Source organism: Microtus ochrogaster, chromosome 1, assembly GCF_000317375.1.
Source record: "Microtus ochrogaster isolate Prairie Vole_2 chromosome 1, MicOch1.0, whole genome shotgun sequence".
NCBI classification, from domain to species: domain Eukaryota; kingdom Metazoa; phylum Chordata; class Mammalia; order Rodentia; family Cricetidae; genus Microtus; species Microtus ochrogaster.
This window is the reverse complement of record NC_022009.1, coordinates 36,867,124-36,884,160: the sequence shown is the minus strand read 5'-3', so window position 1 is coordinate 36,884,160 and position 17,037 is coordinate 36,867,124. Positions and strand designations below refer to the sequence as shown.

Here is a 17,037-nt window from a genome sequence, read left to right as displayed (position 1 = left end):
ACTGTTTTCATCACAGTAGCTCTGTAATAGTTTGAAGTCAGGGATGGTAATGCCTCCAGACAATCCTAGCAACGTGTTTTTAATTTCAAATCCTCTTGCAAACTGGTTGCCTATTGGAAGGAGGCGCTGTCTCCTGAAGGACAGCTGTAATCTATTAATTAGTTCCAGGAGTTTGTTTTTTTTCTTTCAGATTTTGCATATGGATGAACATGCCATCTGCAAAGATACTTATTTTCTTACTTCCCAATCCATATGCTTTTTGTTTCTTCTTCTTTTTTGTCTTATTGCACTAACTAGGATTTCTAATAGGATGCTGAAAAACTGGTGAGGAAAGACAGTCCTACCATGCCATTCCTGGCTGGGCTCTTAAAAATATTTTTCTATATTTCTTGCCTTAGCATGTAATTTTTCTTCTTTAGTTTGTCAAAAATCGAAAGTTATATGAATTAATTTTTGATTATTGGATCTTCCTTCTTATTTGAAATAAATCCTAACTTGTTAGTGATATGTTTCTTTAATATATTGTTGGGGTCTGTTGTTAACATTTTGATGAATGCTTTTTGGCTTTTTAAAAAATTACATTTATTTGTTCTATATGTATGAGTGCATGCATGTATGCAAGTATATATTTGTGCACTTGTGTGTGTGTGTGCACACACACAATATGGGTCTCTAGAATCAAACTAGATCATTTTTATATTCATGTTCATGAAGGATATTGAGCTACAGCTTTCTTTATGTAGTGCCCTTGCATTGATTTAGGATGATTAGACTCGCATAGTGAACAGAAATTTTTCCCTTTGGCTCAATCTTCTGGAAGACACTGTAGAAAACTTACAATTTCTTCTGTAAATGTTTTAGAATTCACCAATAGACCCATCCAGGCCTTTTGAAGAGTATTTATTTATTGGTTCAATTTCCTTAAGGACTATTTCAATTTCTTTCTATATGTGTTTGTCTTTCAAGAAGTGGATCCATTTTATCTATATTATCAAATCTGTGGGCATACGGTTGTTTCTAATAGTCCTTCCTTATCTTTTCTGTGTGTTCATAGAATCTAGAGACATCCCTTCTTTTATTTCTATAGTAATTCACGCTTTTACTCCTGTTAGTCTTAGCCTGGCTAGATTATCAGTTTTATTGGTCTTTTCAAAGACTTACCTTTGGTTTTGTTGATTTTATGTATTGATTTTTCTATTTTTCAATTTCTGATAATTTTACTCTTCACTTTCTTCTGCAACATTGGTCGTAATTTGTTCTTCTTTCTACTTCCTTAAGGTGGAAAAGCTAGGATCACTGAAGTCAGTCCTTTCTTATTTTCTAATCTACGCACTCTGTGGTGGCTTGAAGAATGAGTCGTCCCTCATAGTCATGGGCATATGACTGCTTGGTCCTCGTTGGTGGTGCAGTTTGAGGGAGGGGCAGAAGGTGTGTCCTTGTTGGAGGAAGTACATCACTGGGGGTGGCCTTTGAGAGGAAGAAGCCTGGCCTGCTTAGAGGTTGCTCTCTCTACTTTATGCGTGTGGTTCAGGACCTGAGCTCTCAATTTTCTGTTCTTACTGCCGTGCTGCTTGCTGTCATTCCCCTGTCATATGAACCCTAATCCTCTTGTGCCACAAGCCAAAATAAACAGTGTCTTCTCTACACTGCTTTGGTCATGGCATTTTATCACAGCAATAGACAAGAAACTAATACAGGTGTCAATTATATCTAGTTGATTGATAGCATTATTGGGTTCAGTTGTGTCCTTACAGATTTTATGCCTGCTATTATCTGTCTATTTCTGATAGAGAAATGGTAAAATATCCAGCTATAATAGTTGGCTCGTCTATTTTTTTTTCTGCAGATCTTTTCCCTTTGTGTGTGTGTGTGTGTGTGTGTGTTGTGTATCTACTCTGGTGTTAGATACATATACACAAAAGATTGTGATATCTTCCTTGTTTATTGACCCTTTTATATTCTGAATGTGCTCTTTTGTTCCTGGTAACTTTCTTTGTTCTGAAGTCTGCTTTCTATTGATTAGTGTTGCATAGCTTTCTTTATCTCTTTCTGTAAAACTACACCGGTTTAGTTATGCACTTTACTTGCTATGCACTATGGGAACTAGGCTGAAAATTTAAAAGCATACACAGACAGGATCACAGGGACAAGGGACATCCTTGAGACAAGGATGCCAAAAATACCCACTTTATTGTGCTCAGGGGCAGCTTATGTAGGGCTCTGGCCACGCCCCAGCTCTCAGGATCTTTGGGCTGCAGACTCATCAGAACCCACTCTCCTGCCTGTCAGGCTGCTCAGAGCAGAGAAAAACAAGTTGTTTACAGGAAATTCAGGGTCTGGTGGTCTGCAGTCCCCAGCATCTTTCCTTTCACTCTGTAGAACCAGAGCTGGGTGTCTCCTCTCCCTCACTGGAAGGTGGCCATGGGCCAAACCTGGGTATTTCCCTTCTCCCAGGCAAGTATAGCTTTCCTCACACCACAGCAGGCTGAAGTTTCTTTTGAGGCCAGATCTTATTTAGAATAGAGCGAGATGGTAATATTTCTGAACTCTTTCCTTTTTCCTAGGTTCACCACAAGCAGGAGAGATTTTCCCGATATTCACTATGAGAACCTAGCTGAGTGTCCAGAAGTAAGTCCCCCCAGATCAAGGTGATCTTTCATATTCTCCTGGCATTGCTTTTGCTTGTTTTGAGTTTTGGGTTTTTGAGACAAAGTCTTGCTATATAATCTTGGCTGGCTTGGAACCCTGGAACTCACTGTATAGACCAGCTTCAAACACAGAGACTGGCCTACCTGCATCCCCAAAAGTGCTGGGTTAAAGGTGTGCACCCAGCTCCCTGGAGCAGGACTTCCAGGTTTATGCAGTGAGCCTCCAGCAACTCACCAGCAGATTTTCCATCCTAGATGGTGTTTGCTCCTTTCCAGGCTGATTCTGACCATGAAGGGGAGAGAGCCTTTTCCAAGTGTCAGTATTTCCAGAAACTTCTGGCGAGACTAAGGGAAAGCCAGGCTTTGAAACACCTGGACATACAAGAAAGGCTGGCTCTGAGGTTCCATGATGAAGGGCAGTAACAGGATGAACAGGGAGTCTGAGGCAGAAATTGGCAAAAGGAGCTGCGGGAAGTTCTTCTCTTGTCCACCACGTTATAGGCACTGACCAAATGGCCTTCCTGTCACTCTTATCTGTCACTTGTCCTGTTGCCCTCACACCTCTCATCACCATGTCACCTGGTCACCATCTCTCAGCTCAGGAAAGAGGTTCTTCAGCACACATCATCTCTGTTGGTGCCCAGAACCCAGAACAAAGCCTGGGCACACTGTGAATGTTAACCAAATGGCTGAATCCCCATGCAGGGCCCTGCCCTCCTCTGGTGCCCCCTAGAGCCCCTTGCAGAGAAGGAAAGCTGCTCCGGTGTAATGGTTATCTCGGTTATCTCGATTGTTAATCTGACTGCATTGAGAGGTGTCTGGGAAAGCAGTCAAGCACAGGTGGTCTAGAGGGTGTTTCCAGAAAAGACTGACATGTTGGACAGCAACTGAGTGTTAAAGGCCCTTCCTGAGTGTGAGCAGAACTGTCCAATAGGGTCCAAACCCAGATAGGACAAAAGAAGCAGTAGCCTGTCAGGCAAACACAAGGTCTCTTGCTCTATTTCCCGGTCACTGTAGAATAGGCAGCCTTTCCACCGTGACAGGCTGCCTGGCTACAGACCCAGGAGTAATAAAGCCAGTAACTGTTTTCTGAACCCTTTGAGACCATGCACCCAAACCATCCATCCTTCTTTGAAGTTGTTTCTTTCAGGTAGATGTCACAGTAATGAGGAACTGTCTAACACACGTGGTCAGGCTTCAAGCCAGGTGACTTACCCTGGGCAGCCAGGTACTCACCAGCAATGACAGCGAAGTCGGCTTCCACATCACAGGCTATGACATCTCCGTTTCTTATGTTCTTCTTCACGGCCTCCTTGACCTTGCCCATCCCAAGCTCATTGCCTCCATCACCCACTCCTGAAGGGAAGAGAAACAGTGTACAGGCTGGGGGCAAAGTGAGCGGGAGGGGGGAGGACAAGACAGCCCCTCCCCCACATGTCAGTGGTTGGCTCTGAATATATTTCTGACAACCAGACATTGATTCTTCTTCATGTCTTCTAGAAACCTCAATAGTTGGTAGAGTAGGTCTGATTTTGGAGCTCACAGGAGTGGGATTCTGTCTTCTATAAGGCCCCCACATCCAGTTACAGGTGGGGTACCTTGTGTTCTGACATGTCACCGGGGGTACTGGAAACAAGGATATAGTGACACTCAGTAGCCCCCACACAGTGGCTCTCCTCACTGAATTGTACCATGTGACTGGCCAACATCCCATTGGCTGAGGTGAACTGTGTCTTACTCTAGCCCAGTGGTTCTCAGTCTTCCTAATGCTTCAACCCTTTAATGCAGTTCCTCATGTTGTGATGACCCCAACCATAAATTACTATTGTTACTTCTTCAGAACTGTGATTTTGCTGCTGTTATGAATCATAACATGTCTTAGGCATCGCCTGTGAAAGGGTCACTCAACCCCCAAAGGGGTTGCAACCGATAGGCTTCTGCTTACGGAATGGGAAACTCATGCATGTGATTCATTTTAAACAAAACCAAGGGGACATCTGGCCAATGTCTGAAACATCCTTGATGGAAGGCACACTGCTGCAGACTGGACAGTCTGGGAGTGAGCTTAGCTGCAAGGGATCCAGTCACAGCTGCTCTGGAGAGCTAGCTGTGAAGACTGCCCTAGCGCAGGAGTTGGGGCCCACGCTGCACAGCATAGTAAGGATGGCCTTGACTTCTTTATGCAAGGGCATGTCCCAGAGCCTCGACAGAACTGGGTATTATTGTGTTTGAGTTTCTTCCATGAGGGCTTAGGATACATAGACTAATTCTGTTAGGGCTGTGCATTTCAACCTGTGAACTGACCCCTCTGGGGTTGTACAACCCTTTCACAGGGGTTACACAGCAGATATCCTGCATATCAGATATTTACATTATGATTCATGACAACAACAAAATTACAGTTATGAAGTAGCAACAAAATAATTTTATAGTTGGGGGGGGGTCACCATAACATGAGGAACTGTATAAAGGGCTTCAGCATTAGGGAGGTTGAGAACCACTATGTTAGAGGCTAGCACCCCCAGTGAACTGATGGAGATGGGGAGCTAGACCATCTCAGGCATTGGAGATCAGACTGAACCAAAAGACCTGGACGGGTGTGAGTGACTGAACACCTTCCACTAACACCCTGAGGATATTTTCTGTTTCTACCCTGGCTGTTTTTCTCAGAATGGTTTCTGCATTAGTGACAGCATGATAGAATGACAAAAGAGACCCAACCCTGGAAGTGCCAGGGCAGTAAGATACCAGGGAGGGCCAGGACACGTGTGGTGGGGGAGGGACGCTCCTACAGCTTCCCAGGCTCCGCCTGCTAATTGCTCCTTTGGACTCTTTCCTCTTGCGGGAGACACCTCCTTGCTGGCCTTGGGTCTTTTATCTGCCCAACCCAGAGGGACAGGAAGTGAGAAACCAACCCAGCCGACCACACTGCGTGTGTCCCACCCACAGCCTCTTCTGGGAAAATGTGGGAATTTGCAGAAACTTTATAGTCAACCCAGAAGGTTTCATTCACTCCTCAAAACCTCAGAAGTCAGAGGAGACTAATGGATCTGGGAAACACTCAGAAGTTTGGAGTGGAAAGCTCAGGACGACAGGCTTTTATTACCCCAGGCCTCCTGAGGGAGGAGGGAGAGCTAGCTAGCATCCTTTGGGGACTGGCTCAGTCCTAACAGCAAGGTGATTCTTTGATAGTAGGGGCTGGGGGCTGCACTTTGCCCCAAATCCTGCTGGCAATGCTAATAAGCCAGGCAATTTCAATCTCATTGAGCCTCGTTTTCTCATTGACTTCCTTCCTACCACATGGGTTTTTGAGCAGGATAGAAAAAATAAAAAATAAAAAACAAAACAAAAACAGTTGTGAAAGTTCTTAGAAAAGTACAAAGTTCAGAACCCAAGCAGTGTATTAGTAACAGTAATAGTTTCCTCATCTCACATTTAATATACTTAAAAAGGGAAGAGCTTCTTCAGATGACACGTGACAAAATCCAGCCTGTATGACCGAAATGATACAGCATGCCTCGATTTCACTGTTGTTAATATTTCACGATGAGTTTAATTACTTTGGAATCGGGTAAATGGAGAATGTTGTGTGTGTCACTTCCCTTTCTCCTAAGGGCTGTTGTGTTTCTTAATCATGGTGTCACTAGCGTCTAGACTGGCTGAAATAAACAAAGCCCAGTTTGGGGGGTGAAAAGCAATAGTTGTGCATGTCATCCTTGCCTGGCCTGCACTCGATGGTTGAAAAAAGATGCTTAGCACTGATGTGTTCGTGTTGAAATCTTAGTGCCCCAACTCACCAGTGGATGAGATTCCAGGAATCTTTTGTGCAGCAAGGAAAAGGTCATCGATGGGGTCAACTAAGTGCTTGATGTTCATCTTCCTGGCGTTGTAGTAACTGCCGTCAGCAGCCCTCCCCGCACGCTCTATGGCCACCAGGTGGTCAAATCTGCCCGGAAGCAATGGTGGTGAGTCTTTAAGGGGACAATGGCAGCTTCGCTGGCTCTAACTGTGCGTCTTCGGGAACGTCCCTTGGTTTCTTGGCTCCTTTAATCCTATGCCTGACTGAGGCCTACTTCGTGCAGGAGTGGGGGCCATCAGCAGAACTTACTCACTACATTGCTGCTGGTGGAGAGACGAGCCCAGCGAAGCTGCCAGAAGCCTGAGGGGTTCCCAGGACCCCCACACGGGTAAAGCTGGGTCCTCTACTACATTGACTGCACCAGAAAGAATTTCAGAACAAGTCAAAGTTAAGACAAGTTAGCAAGTCTATTCAGGGATAGGAGATGGTGCAGATTTCAGATTTAGGTAGGATCACCATTAATTTTCTCTCTCTCTCTCTCTCTCTCTCTCTCTCTCTCTCTCTCTCTCTCTCTTTCTCTCTCTCTCTCTCACAAATATACCACACCGCACACACACATACCACACATATAGACCACACACACACACACACACACACACACACACATCCAGACCTCATACACACCACACACACACTCATACCACACACACACAAATAGGACAGTACACATCCAGACATGGATGTAGGCTTCTCAAGAGCTAAAGCAATACTCAGATGTTTTTTATTGACAATACATGTGATATATATGATGTTTTGGCCAAATTATAGAACTCAAAGGGTGCAATTTACAACAAGACTTAGAGATTCAGCAACATTTGAAAGTGAAGTAAAAGATGTGAGTTTGTTTACTAATTTCTTTTTGAGTTTCTTTGGTAAGTGAAAACTGTCAGTTTTATAAGACATATTGCTTGGATGAGCTGGGGGAAGGATTGCTAGGATAAACTCAAGTTCGCAAACATCTTGACCCTGAGAAAGCGTAGCCTTTTTGTTTGTTTGGGTTTTGTGTTTCTTCCTTGAGACAAGGTCTCTCATAGCCTCTGCAGCTAAGGATGACTTTGTACTTTCGTGACTATGTTTTTAAACGCATTACTACCGTTACTGTGTATGGATGGAGCGTGGATACATGTGTGCTACAGCAAATGATGTGGCGGTCAGAACACAACTTCCTTCCACCTTATGTGGACCACGGGGATCCAGTTCAGGCCATCAGGCTTGGTGTCAAACCTGTTGAGCCATCTTGCAGGCCCCTGAACTACTTAAAGTTACATCTTTATTATTATCAATGTGTATCTGTGTCTGCGTGTGTGTGTGTGTGTGTGTGAGTGTGAGTGAGTGTAAGGGCTCATAGAGTCCCCCAGATATAAAGTGATAGGTAGCTGTGAACTGCCCCATGTGGGTGCTGGGTACCAAACTTGGATTCTCTGCAAGAGCAGTAAAAGCCCTTAACCACGGAACCATCTCTTCAGTCCCACATGGGAGCAGTTTGGGCTTTATCAGTTGTTTCCGTTCCTCCCTGGAAGACTCTGGAATGAGGGCTGCTTTCCTTTCCTATGCCCCTGGATTTCATCCATCTTCCTGTCCTACCCCAACAGCCTTCTAACAAACAGCCACTTGGATCTTCTTCAGTTTAATAGTGTTAGAAGCTGATAGGCCCGGAGACTGATGGTCAGGGTAACAGGATGCCCTGGGGGTCGCTAATTCCCCAGTGCCCCACATCCAGCAGAGTGGCCAGTGGGAGGGGGACTGAGTGTTGGCTGCTGGAGGCCTGTCTCACGCTGTTTCAACTTCTCATTCCCATCACAGACATTAAACAACTAGGACTGACTTTCAAAGAGGGAAAAATGAATGGAACATAGCATGAGCTCCTTAGGAGACAGAGACAGATGAATAAGGCCACAGATGCAGCAGAAGAAGCTGGAAGTGAAAGCACAGAGTGCATTGCACATGGAGCCCATCTGAGTGCTGTAGTCTCGAGAGTCAGTATTGTTTCATAAGTGTCTGCTTCAGTTACATGCATGTACTGATTTACAAAGCATTGTATAAGTTATAAAATCTGAAACATACTACGAAAAAGGGGTTTTCAAAATGTTTAACCACAAAACATATACATACACTCTCTCACACACACACTCTCACACACACACACACACACACACACACACACACACACACCCATAGGGTTTGGGGGGAGGGTTTCCAAAGAGCAATTTCTATCACTCTACAATGCTATTTCTGTTTTGATTCCTAAAAGTGCTGGCTACCCCCAATTGAAATAGTTTGACTACTGTCATGACCTCATTGTTGAGAGACTGCTAACTTCGTTTCTTATTTTGTCAGGGATGAGCTCCATCTCTCCCCTGCTGGCATGGATCTATTTCCGGACATGTTCTATGGAGCCCTAAGTAGACCCTGCTAGCCCCAACTTCATGGCTAATATAGCTTATCAGAACTCTGGCTTCCTGGGCTGGTGTCTTTCTTTTCCTCCCTAGGATAAGCTGTGCAGAAACTGTGTCAGCGAGGTGACAGGATGTGATCTCCCCCACCCCCACGCACCCAATCTTGGGTTCCATATACGTACCTAGGAGACTTAGGGTCCCCATCTTTGCACAAGAATGCCTGAGCATCTTCCACTGATCCACCTCGGTAGGTTAATATGGGGATTGGTGTCTTCAGAACACCTTGAGGATAAACACAAAGGGCGGCCTCGTCAGTGCTGGGATGGCACCGCGCTGTTGAAAAGCGTCTTTGGGCAGTAGCATAACCGTTATTGAGTGGTGTCCTTCCCAGAACATTTTGTTAGAACTCAGAGGATAGTAGGTTTACTTCTAGTCCTAACTAAACTCCGGAGTTGACAGGAGCTGGAGGGTTGAACTGGAGCAGTACCCACATGGGGATGTGAAGTGTGTAAGATGCCCCATGATGCTGTGTCAACAGAAGGTCTATTCCAACCCACTGCCAGCAAGAGTCCCATGTACTTGTTTAGATGCCCACAGGACAGAGTGCCAGGATTTTTACATGCATGCTATCATTTAATTTTCATAATCCTCTTCCATAAAGTGATTATTATTTCTATATTATTGAAGGGGAAAATTGATGCTCAGTGACACCAAGGAGGTTGTATGTCAGATATAGTATGTATGTGTGCATATATATGTATGTGTGTGTGTGTGTGTGTGTGTGTGTTCGTAGCACAACTCCAGTTCTGTCTTAGTTTAATTTCTGTTACAGAGCTAAAACACCCTTACCCAAGGCAATTTAGTAAAGAAAGGGTTAGTTCAGCTGGCAATACTAATCCACAGGCCAACTTGATCTAGATAATTCCTCAACTGAGACTCCTTTGTCAGGTGACAAGGAGACATTAAAACCAGCCATTAAATCCATACCCCCAGATCTTATAAGTTCCCTCTCCACCTAAGCACTTCTTCAGAGGAGACCAATACCAACTGAAGCAGAGGCCCAGAGCCTTGGGATCTGTACTTGTACGGCAGTGGTGAACTTGTATCAACAGAATGAAATTGATTCTTAAAAAAATATAACACTTTCCTGGGCTGGTGGCTTTCTTTTCTTCCCTAGGATAAGCTGTGCAGAAACTGTGTCAGCAATTACACAAATAAAACACATTATTGTAGATTATGTGGAAGACATACATGTATCCCCCCCTAAGTGAAATTCATTTGAAATTTGAAATTTTCATTTATCTCCCAGCAGTTTGGGGATGAATCCTGGCTTTTTCACAGGCCCAGGGCAAATTTCCAAGCAGAAGGAAAGATGGCCAACAGAGATTGCTAGGCAGTGACCCTGGTCCCTGGACTTAGAGGCATGTGACTTTGGCTAGGCCACATGAACTTCCTGAGTACTGTTTCTGTAAAGTTATGCCCACCCACTCAGTTCGCTGGGGTGGACCCATGATGGCCTTGATACCTGTCAGTTACCTGGCTGGGAGCTAGTAAAAAGTGGGTACTGACTCAAGGTCCCCCTCACTCCCCTGGCTGCACTGGTGTTGGGGTGTGGGTACCAGGAAGCCCAGGCAGACAACTGAGCCACATGTCTGAGAAAGAACACACAAGACCTCTGACAAGGCGGGTCAGGAGATGTAGCTCCCTCCTCTGAGCTAGGGTACAATCCTTGCTGAGCTTGTGCCCAGAGAGGGGAGAAAGGACCACACTGTCCTCCCCCCCCCCAGATCATTTGCTAGGCCTCAAAAACAGACTGAAATAATTTTCACAAACAGGTCCAGTTGCTTCATTTACTTCATCCAAATGTAACAAAAGTTCTGCAGAATCCCATAAAGCAATGGTACCTCCCATGGCATCATGCAGCCCAGACAGCCCTGAGACCCCGAGAGCCACCTGGCTGAGCTCTCAGGAAAGGAACAGGGCTCTCTCTCTCCCTCCCTCTCTCTCTCTCTGGAGAATAAATGTTAAACATAGCCACGGCACGGTGTCATGTGGCACCTGCTGTCAGTCCTGGAGCAGAGTTGACATGGTCAGTCACCTGAACCCTTGGTTTCCTGGTTTCACTTGCTGATCTGTCTAGTATTTCTTAATGTCTCCTTTCCTCTTGTCCTCTGGATGAGAGGCCACAGGGAACAATCCTGGCTCCTTTGTCCCCGCTTATCTCCACAGTGGTGTCCCTGAGAGCTTTCATTGTAGACTCCACCATGTAACTGGTCTCAGCTTCCAGTTTCATAAACCAAACAACCTGCCTCTTCTCTTACAGCGTTCTGGTTGCCCTGCAACCCAGACCTGAGATGCAGGTGGTTTCCTGGGAGACAGTGCCAAGATGCTGAGGGGAGGGACAGGGGATGTGAGAAGGGGAAAGTGCGTTTTCAAGATGACTGCTTTAAAAATTGGCACCTCATGTTTGCTAAGATATGTGCATCACCAAGGAGACAGGAGACTTAGCCTCCAGATCCTGTCCCTGCTAGGCTGAGGGTCACCCCCGCTGTTCTGGGTGGCATGGGTTCACATAGCTTTGATCCCTCAGAGCACTGATTGGTGGTGGGAACTGGCCACCGTGTGGACAACAGTGATCGGTTGATCACGTGGACTTCCAGGAACCTCAGGGTCTTTCTCTATAAAATGAGACCCTATTGCTTTAACAAAGTTGTTCTGAGCTTGGATATAAAATGCCCAATCTCGAGGACACATCCTAGGGCTGGGTAGTGGCTGGTGGAGGCCAAAACATTGATTTTCTCAGAATCCTGTTTGGGGAAATGGCTTGAACTCAGGTCACTACTCACCTTGCTTAACGGCTTCTTCAACAAGCTTCGTATGCAAGCTCAGGGCTCTCTGATCTACCACCATGGAGGTCTCCTTCCCCAGAGCCTGAAGGAAGGCGGCTAAAGCAATGGCTCCCGGCGGGCCATCTGTCTCCTCTGGGGGCTCGTGGTTGACATGTGTGGGGAACCCAGTGGTGACTAGTATCGAGCGGGCGTGAGACAGTGACAGCGCAGCCCGCAGCAGCTCATCTTTGTGTAGCAGGTGCCTGATCCCCCGGTTCCCTAAAATCACAAAAATAAAGCAGAACTATCTAGATTACTGTGCTTAAGGTAGAAACACTGATAGTGTGGACGGTTTCGGGTTCAGAAGTCATATGGAGGGCTATGTCAGACTAAACTATTCGTAGGGATGCACTTCTATCTCTGGTCTTCTGCCTCTCCCCTCCCTCTTAGCTAGGGTGGCCAAGAGACTGGCTTAGTCTCAGGGAGCATGAGGAGACAGTAGGTGCATGGTCTTGTACTTCCATGTGTTTCTCCAAGCACACCTATGCTCTTCTTATTTGAAATGTTGATTGCTAAAGCCCGATATGATGGCAGAGCCGATGGGACCCCAAGTAGCCGGGGAGAGCAGAATCCCTTCCTGCTGACCCAGAATTCCCTGAAGACCTACTGTGTGCTGTTACATGGACATAGCACAGCCTTCTGCGGCATTTGAGTGTGGCCTGTTGAGGTTCATTTGTTAGAATAGTTTAGTGAAGCCTAGTAAGTAGAATATATAAAGAGGAAAGAAAATGGCCTACATTCACTGGGAAGTCCTCCCCACCAGCCCAAGACGAGGTCTGGGGTGCAGGTATTCCAGGAGACAGTAATACCAGAGAACACAGCAGAAGATGAGGCCATTAAAGGATCGAGAGTGAGCCAGTTAATCCCGAGGGCAACCAGAACTCTGTCTTGCTTGAGAGTCACCAAGAAGCCATGGAGGATGCAGCCTAGAACTGCCCTACCAGAGGACCAGAGGCTACCCAGTTGTTCATTGACTTCTGTTCCCATTTGGGGGAAAGGTTGCTCACGAGGGGTCAATTTCCTTGTACTCTGTGGACTGTGCCTCCTATAATAGAGACAGATATAGACTGTCTTCTAGTGGAAGAGTTGAGCAAACAGGGAGCCATCCACTGCCTCTGTAGAAGAGCCCCATTAGACCCAGGGGACAACTGCTAACACCAGGCCCGGCTAAGCAACACCACTTCCTGACTCTTGTCCACACTGTCATGCCTCAGTCTACCCTCACGTCTTTCCTACAAGTGCCACATGGAGGCAAGAGTGTGACTCAGAACTTCCACCTCAGCTGGGCTGCCTCAGAACAGGCCAGAGGGATGTGGAGAGGCGCTGAGCTTCACAGAGAGAATTAGGGATGCTAGGATGCTGGGTTTGGACCCCCATCTGGAGGTACCATTCCAAACTGAGATAGGAACAACTCAAATGCAGGACCTGGCACATGAGAGCTATGGGTCCTTGTATCTGGGTTTTCCTACATGAAAAATGAGGCGGGTAACAAGATGGAGGGAGTCTGTGAGACAGAAACTCCCGACTACTGGGTTGTTGGCGGGGGGATCTGGAAGCTGGAGCCTGGAAGGTGATTTTTCTTCAATGTTTTACAATTCTCTCATCTGTCTCCGGCATCCCTAAAAAAATAGTCACGGCATGTGTGAAATTTAGTGAGAAGGGCGCCTACTATGGCCTTGTTTGTGGTCTGCTAGTCAAATGGCGGTACTTTCACACAATGGAATGTTATGCAAACATTAAAAAGGATGTCGGGAACTGGCTGTGCTGACTCTTTCCTGTGACCCCAGCCTGAGGCAGGTGGATTGCCGAGAGTGCAAGGCTAGCCTGAGCAATAGAGAGAGACTTGTCTCAAACAGACAGACAGTATGTAGGTGTTATAGAGATCATTTCATGATATGGAGAGTCATTACAGTTTATTAAAAAGCTTATCATGGAAGGTTCCATTACATATAGTCCTGCATGCATAGATCTGGGACCAAAGGAAATGACTTTAGCAGCAAATACAAGCCTATTAATAATTTATTGGTTGTGATGGATTCTGGTATTTCAAAAAGTGTATTTGTTCTTGTGCATGTATGTGTGTGTGTGTGTATGCATGTGCATATGGAGACCCAAGATTGATATCATGTGTCTTCTTTGATTGCTTATTCCATTCCATTTAATTTCTTTCTTCCTCCCTCCCTTCCTTTCCTTTCTTTTCTTTTCTTTTCTCTTCTTTTCTTTTCCTTTCCTTTCCCTTCCCTTCCCTTCCTTTCCCCTTCCTTCCTTCCTTCCTTCCTTCCTCCCTTCCTTCCTTCCTCCCTTCCTTCCTTCCTTCTTTCCTTCCTTCCTTCCTTCCGTTCTTTGAGGCAGGGCCTCTCACTGAACCCGGAGTTCACTGATTTGGCTAGGCTGACTGGCCAGGGAGCCTCCAGGATCTACCTGTCTGCCTCCTTAGCTTTGGCATTCCGGGGCACACACTGCTCTGCTGTCCCTACTTCCTGTACAAGCTTGGGACTGAACCCAGCTCCTCCCCCTGGGGACATGACAGGCACTTAACCAACTGAGCCATCTCCTCGGGCTCCAGGATTCTGGTCATTTTTACTGATTCTTTACTTTCGTACATTTTCTTTCTATAACTTCATTTTATTACTTAATTAGATTTTTGAGACTGGGTCAAGCTCCAATATTGAATTAATGACCACTGTATTTAGCAGGCTGAGGCTATTTTCATGTATTTTCTGATGGTCCTACGATGAGCATGAAATCTTGATAACAAGAGAGAGAAGAATAACAGTATTTTATAAAACAAAACTGGGTGTAACGTGCTTCTTGGCTTATGATGGGTACTCAAGAGAGAGCGAGAGGAGCATCTGAGAAACTGAAAGCTCTGTTCATCACACACACACACACACACACACACACACACACACACACACACATATTTAAATATATATGATGATTTCATTACCAGCGCAAAAACCATTGCTATAAATCTTGCACCCTCCATATCCTCCAGACACCTCAGACGCAAGTCAATGTCCTCTTAAAAATGACTGAGTGGCTCTATTAATAAGCCCAGTGAGTAATGCCCAGCTCACAGCACAACCGCCGTTAATCTTACATCTGCTTATTTGAGTGGGAATTGAAATCATCTATTGTTCTTGCAGATCAAAGATAGTTTTTCACAGATGAAATCAGCACATCAGACGGTCATAAATCTGCCTCCTCTGGGGCTCACGCCTCAAGCTTGCCTCCGTCTGCAGGAGCGCCTATGGGAGACATTCTGTCTGACCTTTCTGCTCGCCCTTACTATGCGATGGGTGAACGGAGGTGGCAGTAAATCTACTGTCAGCCCCTTCTTTTAAACTCAGAGCTAATTTCAGAGTTAATAATTCATCTTCCCTCATGACGCTGCGTTAAGTAGGAGTGCCATCAGCTTGGGTAAGACTGCCCTGGAGGAAGAAATTATTATGGAAAAAAAAAATTAAAAGATCTACCCAGGAGAGTGTGGGGGTACTCTTAAAAAAAACCCTACATGTATTCATGTGTGACTCCGTGCGTGTGTGCATGCCCATGTGTGTGCTATAGCCTGCGTGTGGAGGTCAGAGGAGGTGATTCTTTCCTAACACGTGGAGCCTGGGGATAAAATTCAGTCGTCAGCTTGCTAGCAAGTGTCTTAGCCACCGAGCCATCTCACTAGCCCAAAACACTCCTTTTAATAGTTCAGGCAAGAACATATAGAACTCTATGCGCACCATGAGCATGCCCTTAGTGGTGGTTTTGTGGTAAGCGTATATGATGAATTTCCTATGTATTTATATCTAAATAACAGTCTCTAAAAATGAAAAAAAAACCCAAGCAAAATAAATAAATAAATAAATAAATAAATAAATAAATAAATAAATAAATCAAACCCAAATATGTCCAAGAGTTTATCAGGAAGCTCAGCAATGATCATCATTCCAGCCCTGGTGGACAGAAGCAGCCATCTCTAAGATGGTCGGCTACCTTGAGTCCTCGGTTTGGCTAGCAGGGGTCAGACTTCTGGGGAGGTCTGTTTCATAGCACTGCGGGGTGGGGGTAAATGGGGGGGGCAGCGGCACTGCTCTCTTTAGACGGTCTTCTGAGGCAGCTCTGTGGTTCCTGGGAGTCTGGTCCAGGAGTCTCCTCTGCACGCTGGTTCATCCCTCTGTGCTCTCTGGGTCCACACTTACTGATCCCAGCATCTGACTGGGAAATGGGAATCCGTGAGACTCCGGGAGAGGCCGTATAAGTCCCAGATATCGCCAGATATTTGTGGCTACCCTCCAGTTCTCAGAACACCACTCCTGAGAAGGTACAGGAGGAATGGGATATTCTAAGGAATGCTAAGAGAACTTCTTAACTGTCCAGGCAAAAAAATGACACACAATTTATATTTCAGATTCTAATTTACACAGCATATACAAACCATGGCTGACAGAATCAGCGGACAAGGGTTCAATATCTACCCCAACCACCTACTGTGAATGTGGATGGGTAATTCTTAACCTTAAGTGCTTTGGTTTCTTTTACTAACTGAAGTTCATATTAATAATAATAATAATAATAATAATAATAACAACCTGTCTCTTAGAGACACTAGAACATTTACTAAGATGGAACATGTGTTTGCTGATGCCCAGAGGTAACTATAGCACAACTAATGTTTGCTATTTAGCACAATGCTGGCAGGGTGGTGTAATTGTCTGTAGTCTTGTTACACTGATGAGGAAAGGGAAGCAGTAATTGTCTTGTGAGGGCAGGCCATTGGACTAACTGTACTATGCGGAACAGTCGGTGACACAGCGCCCTCTGCTGGCTACCTGGGATTAGAACTTCATCTCCCAGATGCAGACCCATCCAGAGGAGAAAAGTTTTCAACCAGTTCTCCATAGACCTCCTGTCAGCAGGCTCCCTAGAAGTTCCCAGCAGCCTTGTCCCATGCTTAGAAAGCTGTCGCTAAATCAGGTGGTGCATGACTGTAATGCCAGAATTCAGGAGACATAGGCAGGCGAAGCTCTGTGAATTCAAGGTCGGCCTGGAAGTGAGTTCCAGGACAACTGGGTTTGGCTGTTACACAGAGAAAATCATCTTGAAACAAAAACAAAAACAGGTGGCGCACGCCTTTAATCCCAGCACTTGGGAGGCAGAGGCAGGCAGATCTTCGTGAGTTCGAGACCAGCCTGGTCTACAAGAGCTAGTTCCAGGACAGGCTCCAAAACCACAGAGAAACCCTGTCTCGA

The 17,037-nt window shown here is 45.6% G+C and overlaps 1 protein-coding gene across 1 annotated transcript in view; it reads right to left on the bottom strand.

Moving 5' to 3' along the window:
* Positions 1-17,037, bottom strand: part of Dglucy (D-glutamate cyclase) — an 88,693-nt gene that overhangs the window by 14,522 nt on the left and 57,134 nt on the right. Inside the window, exons 8-11 of the mRNA XM_005343454.3 lie at positions 11,750-12,010; positions 9,086-9,185; positions 6,446-6,594; positions 3,885-4,004 (exon numbers count right to left, since the gene is read on the bottom strand). Coding sequence (XP_005343511.1) covers positions 3,885-4,004; positions 6,446-6,594; positions 9,086-9,185; positions 11,750-12,010 — 630 coding nt within the window. The remainder of the gene's footprint in view (positions 1-3,884; positions 4,005-6,445; positions 6,595-9,085; positions 9,186-11,749; positions 12,011-17,037) is intronic.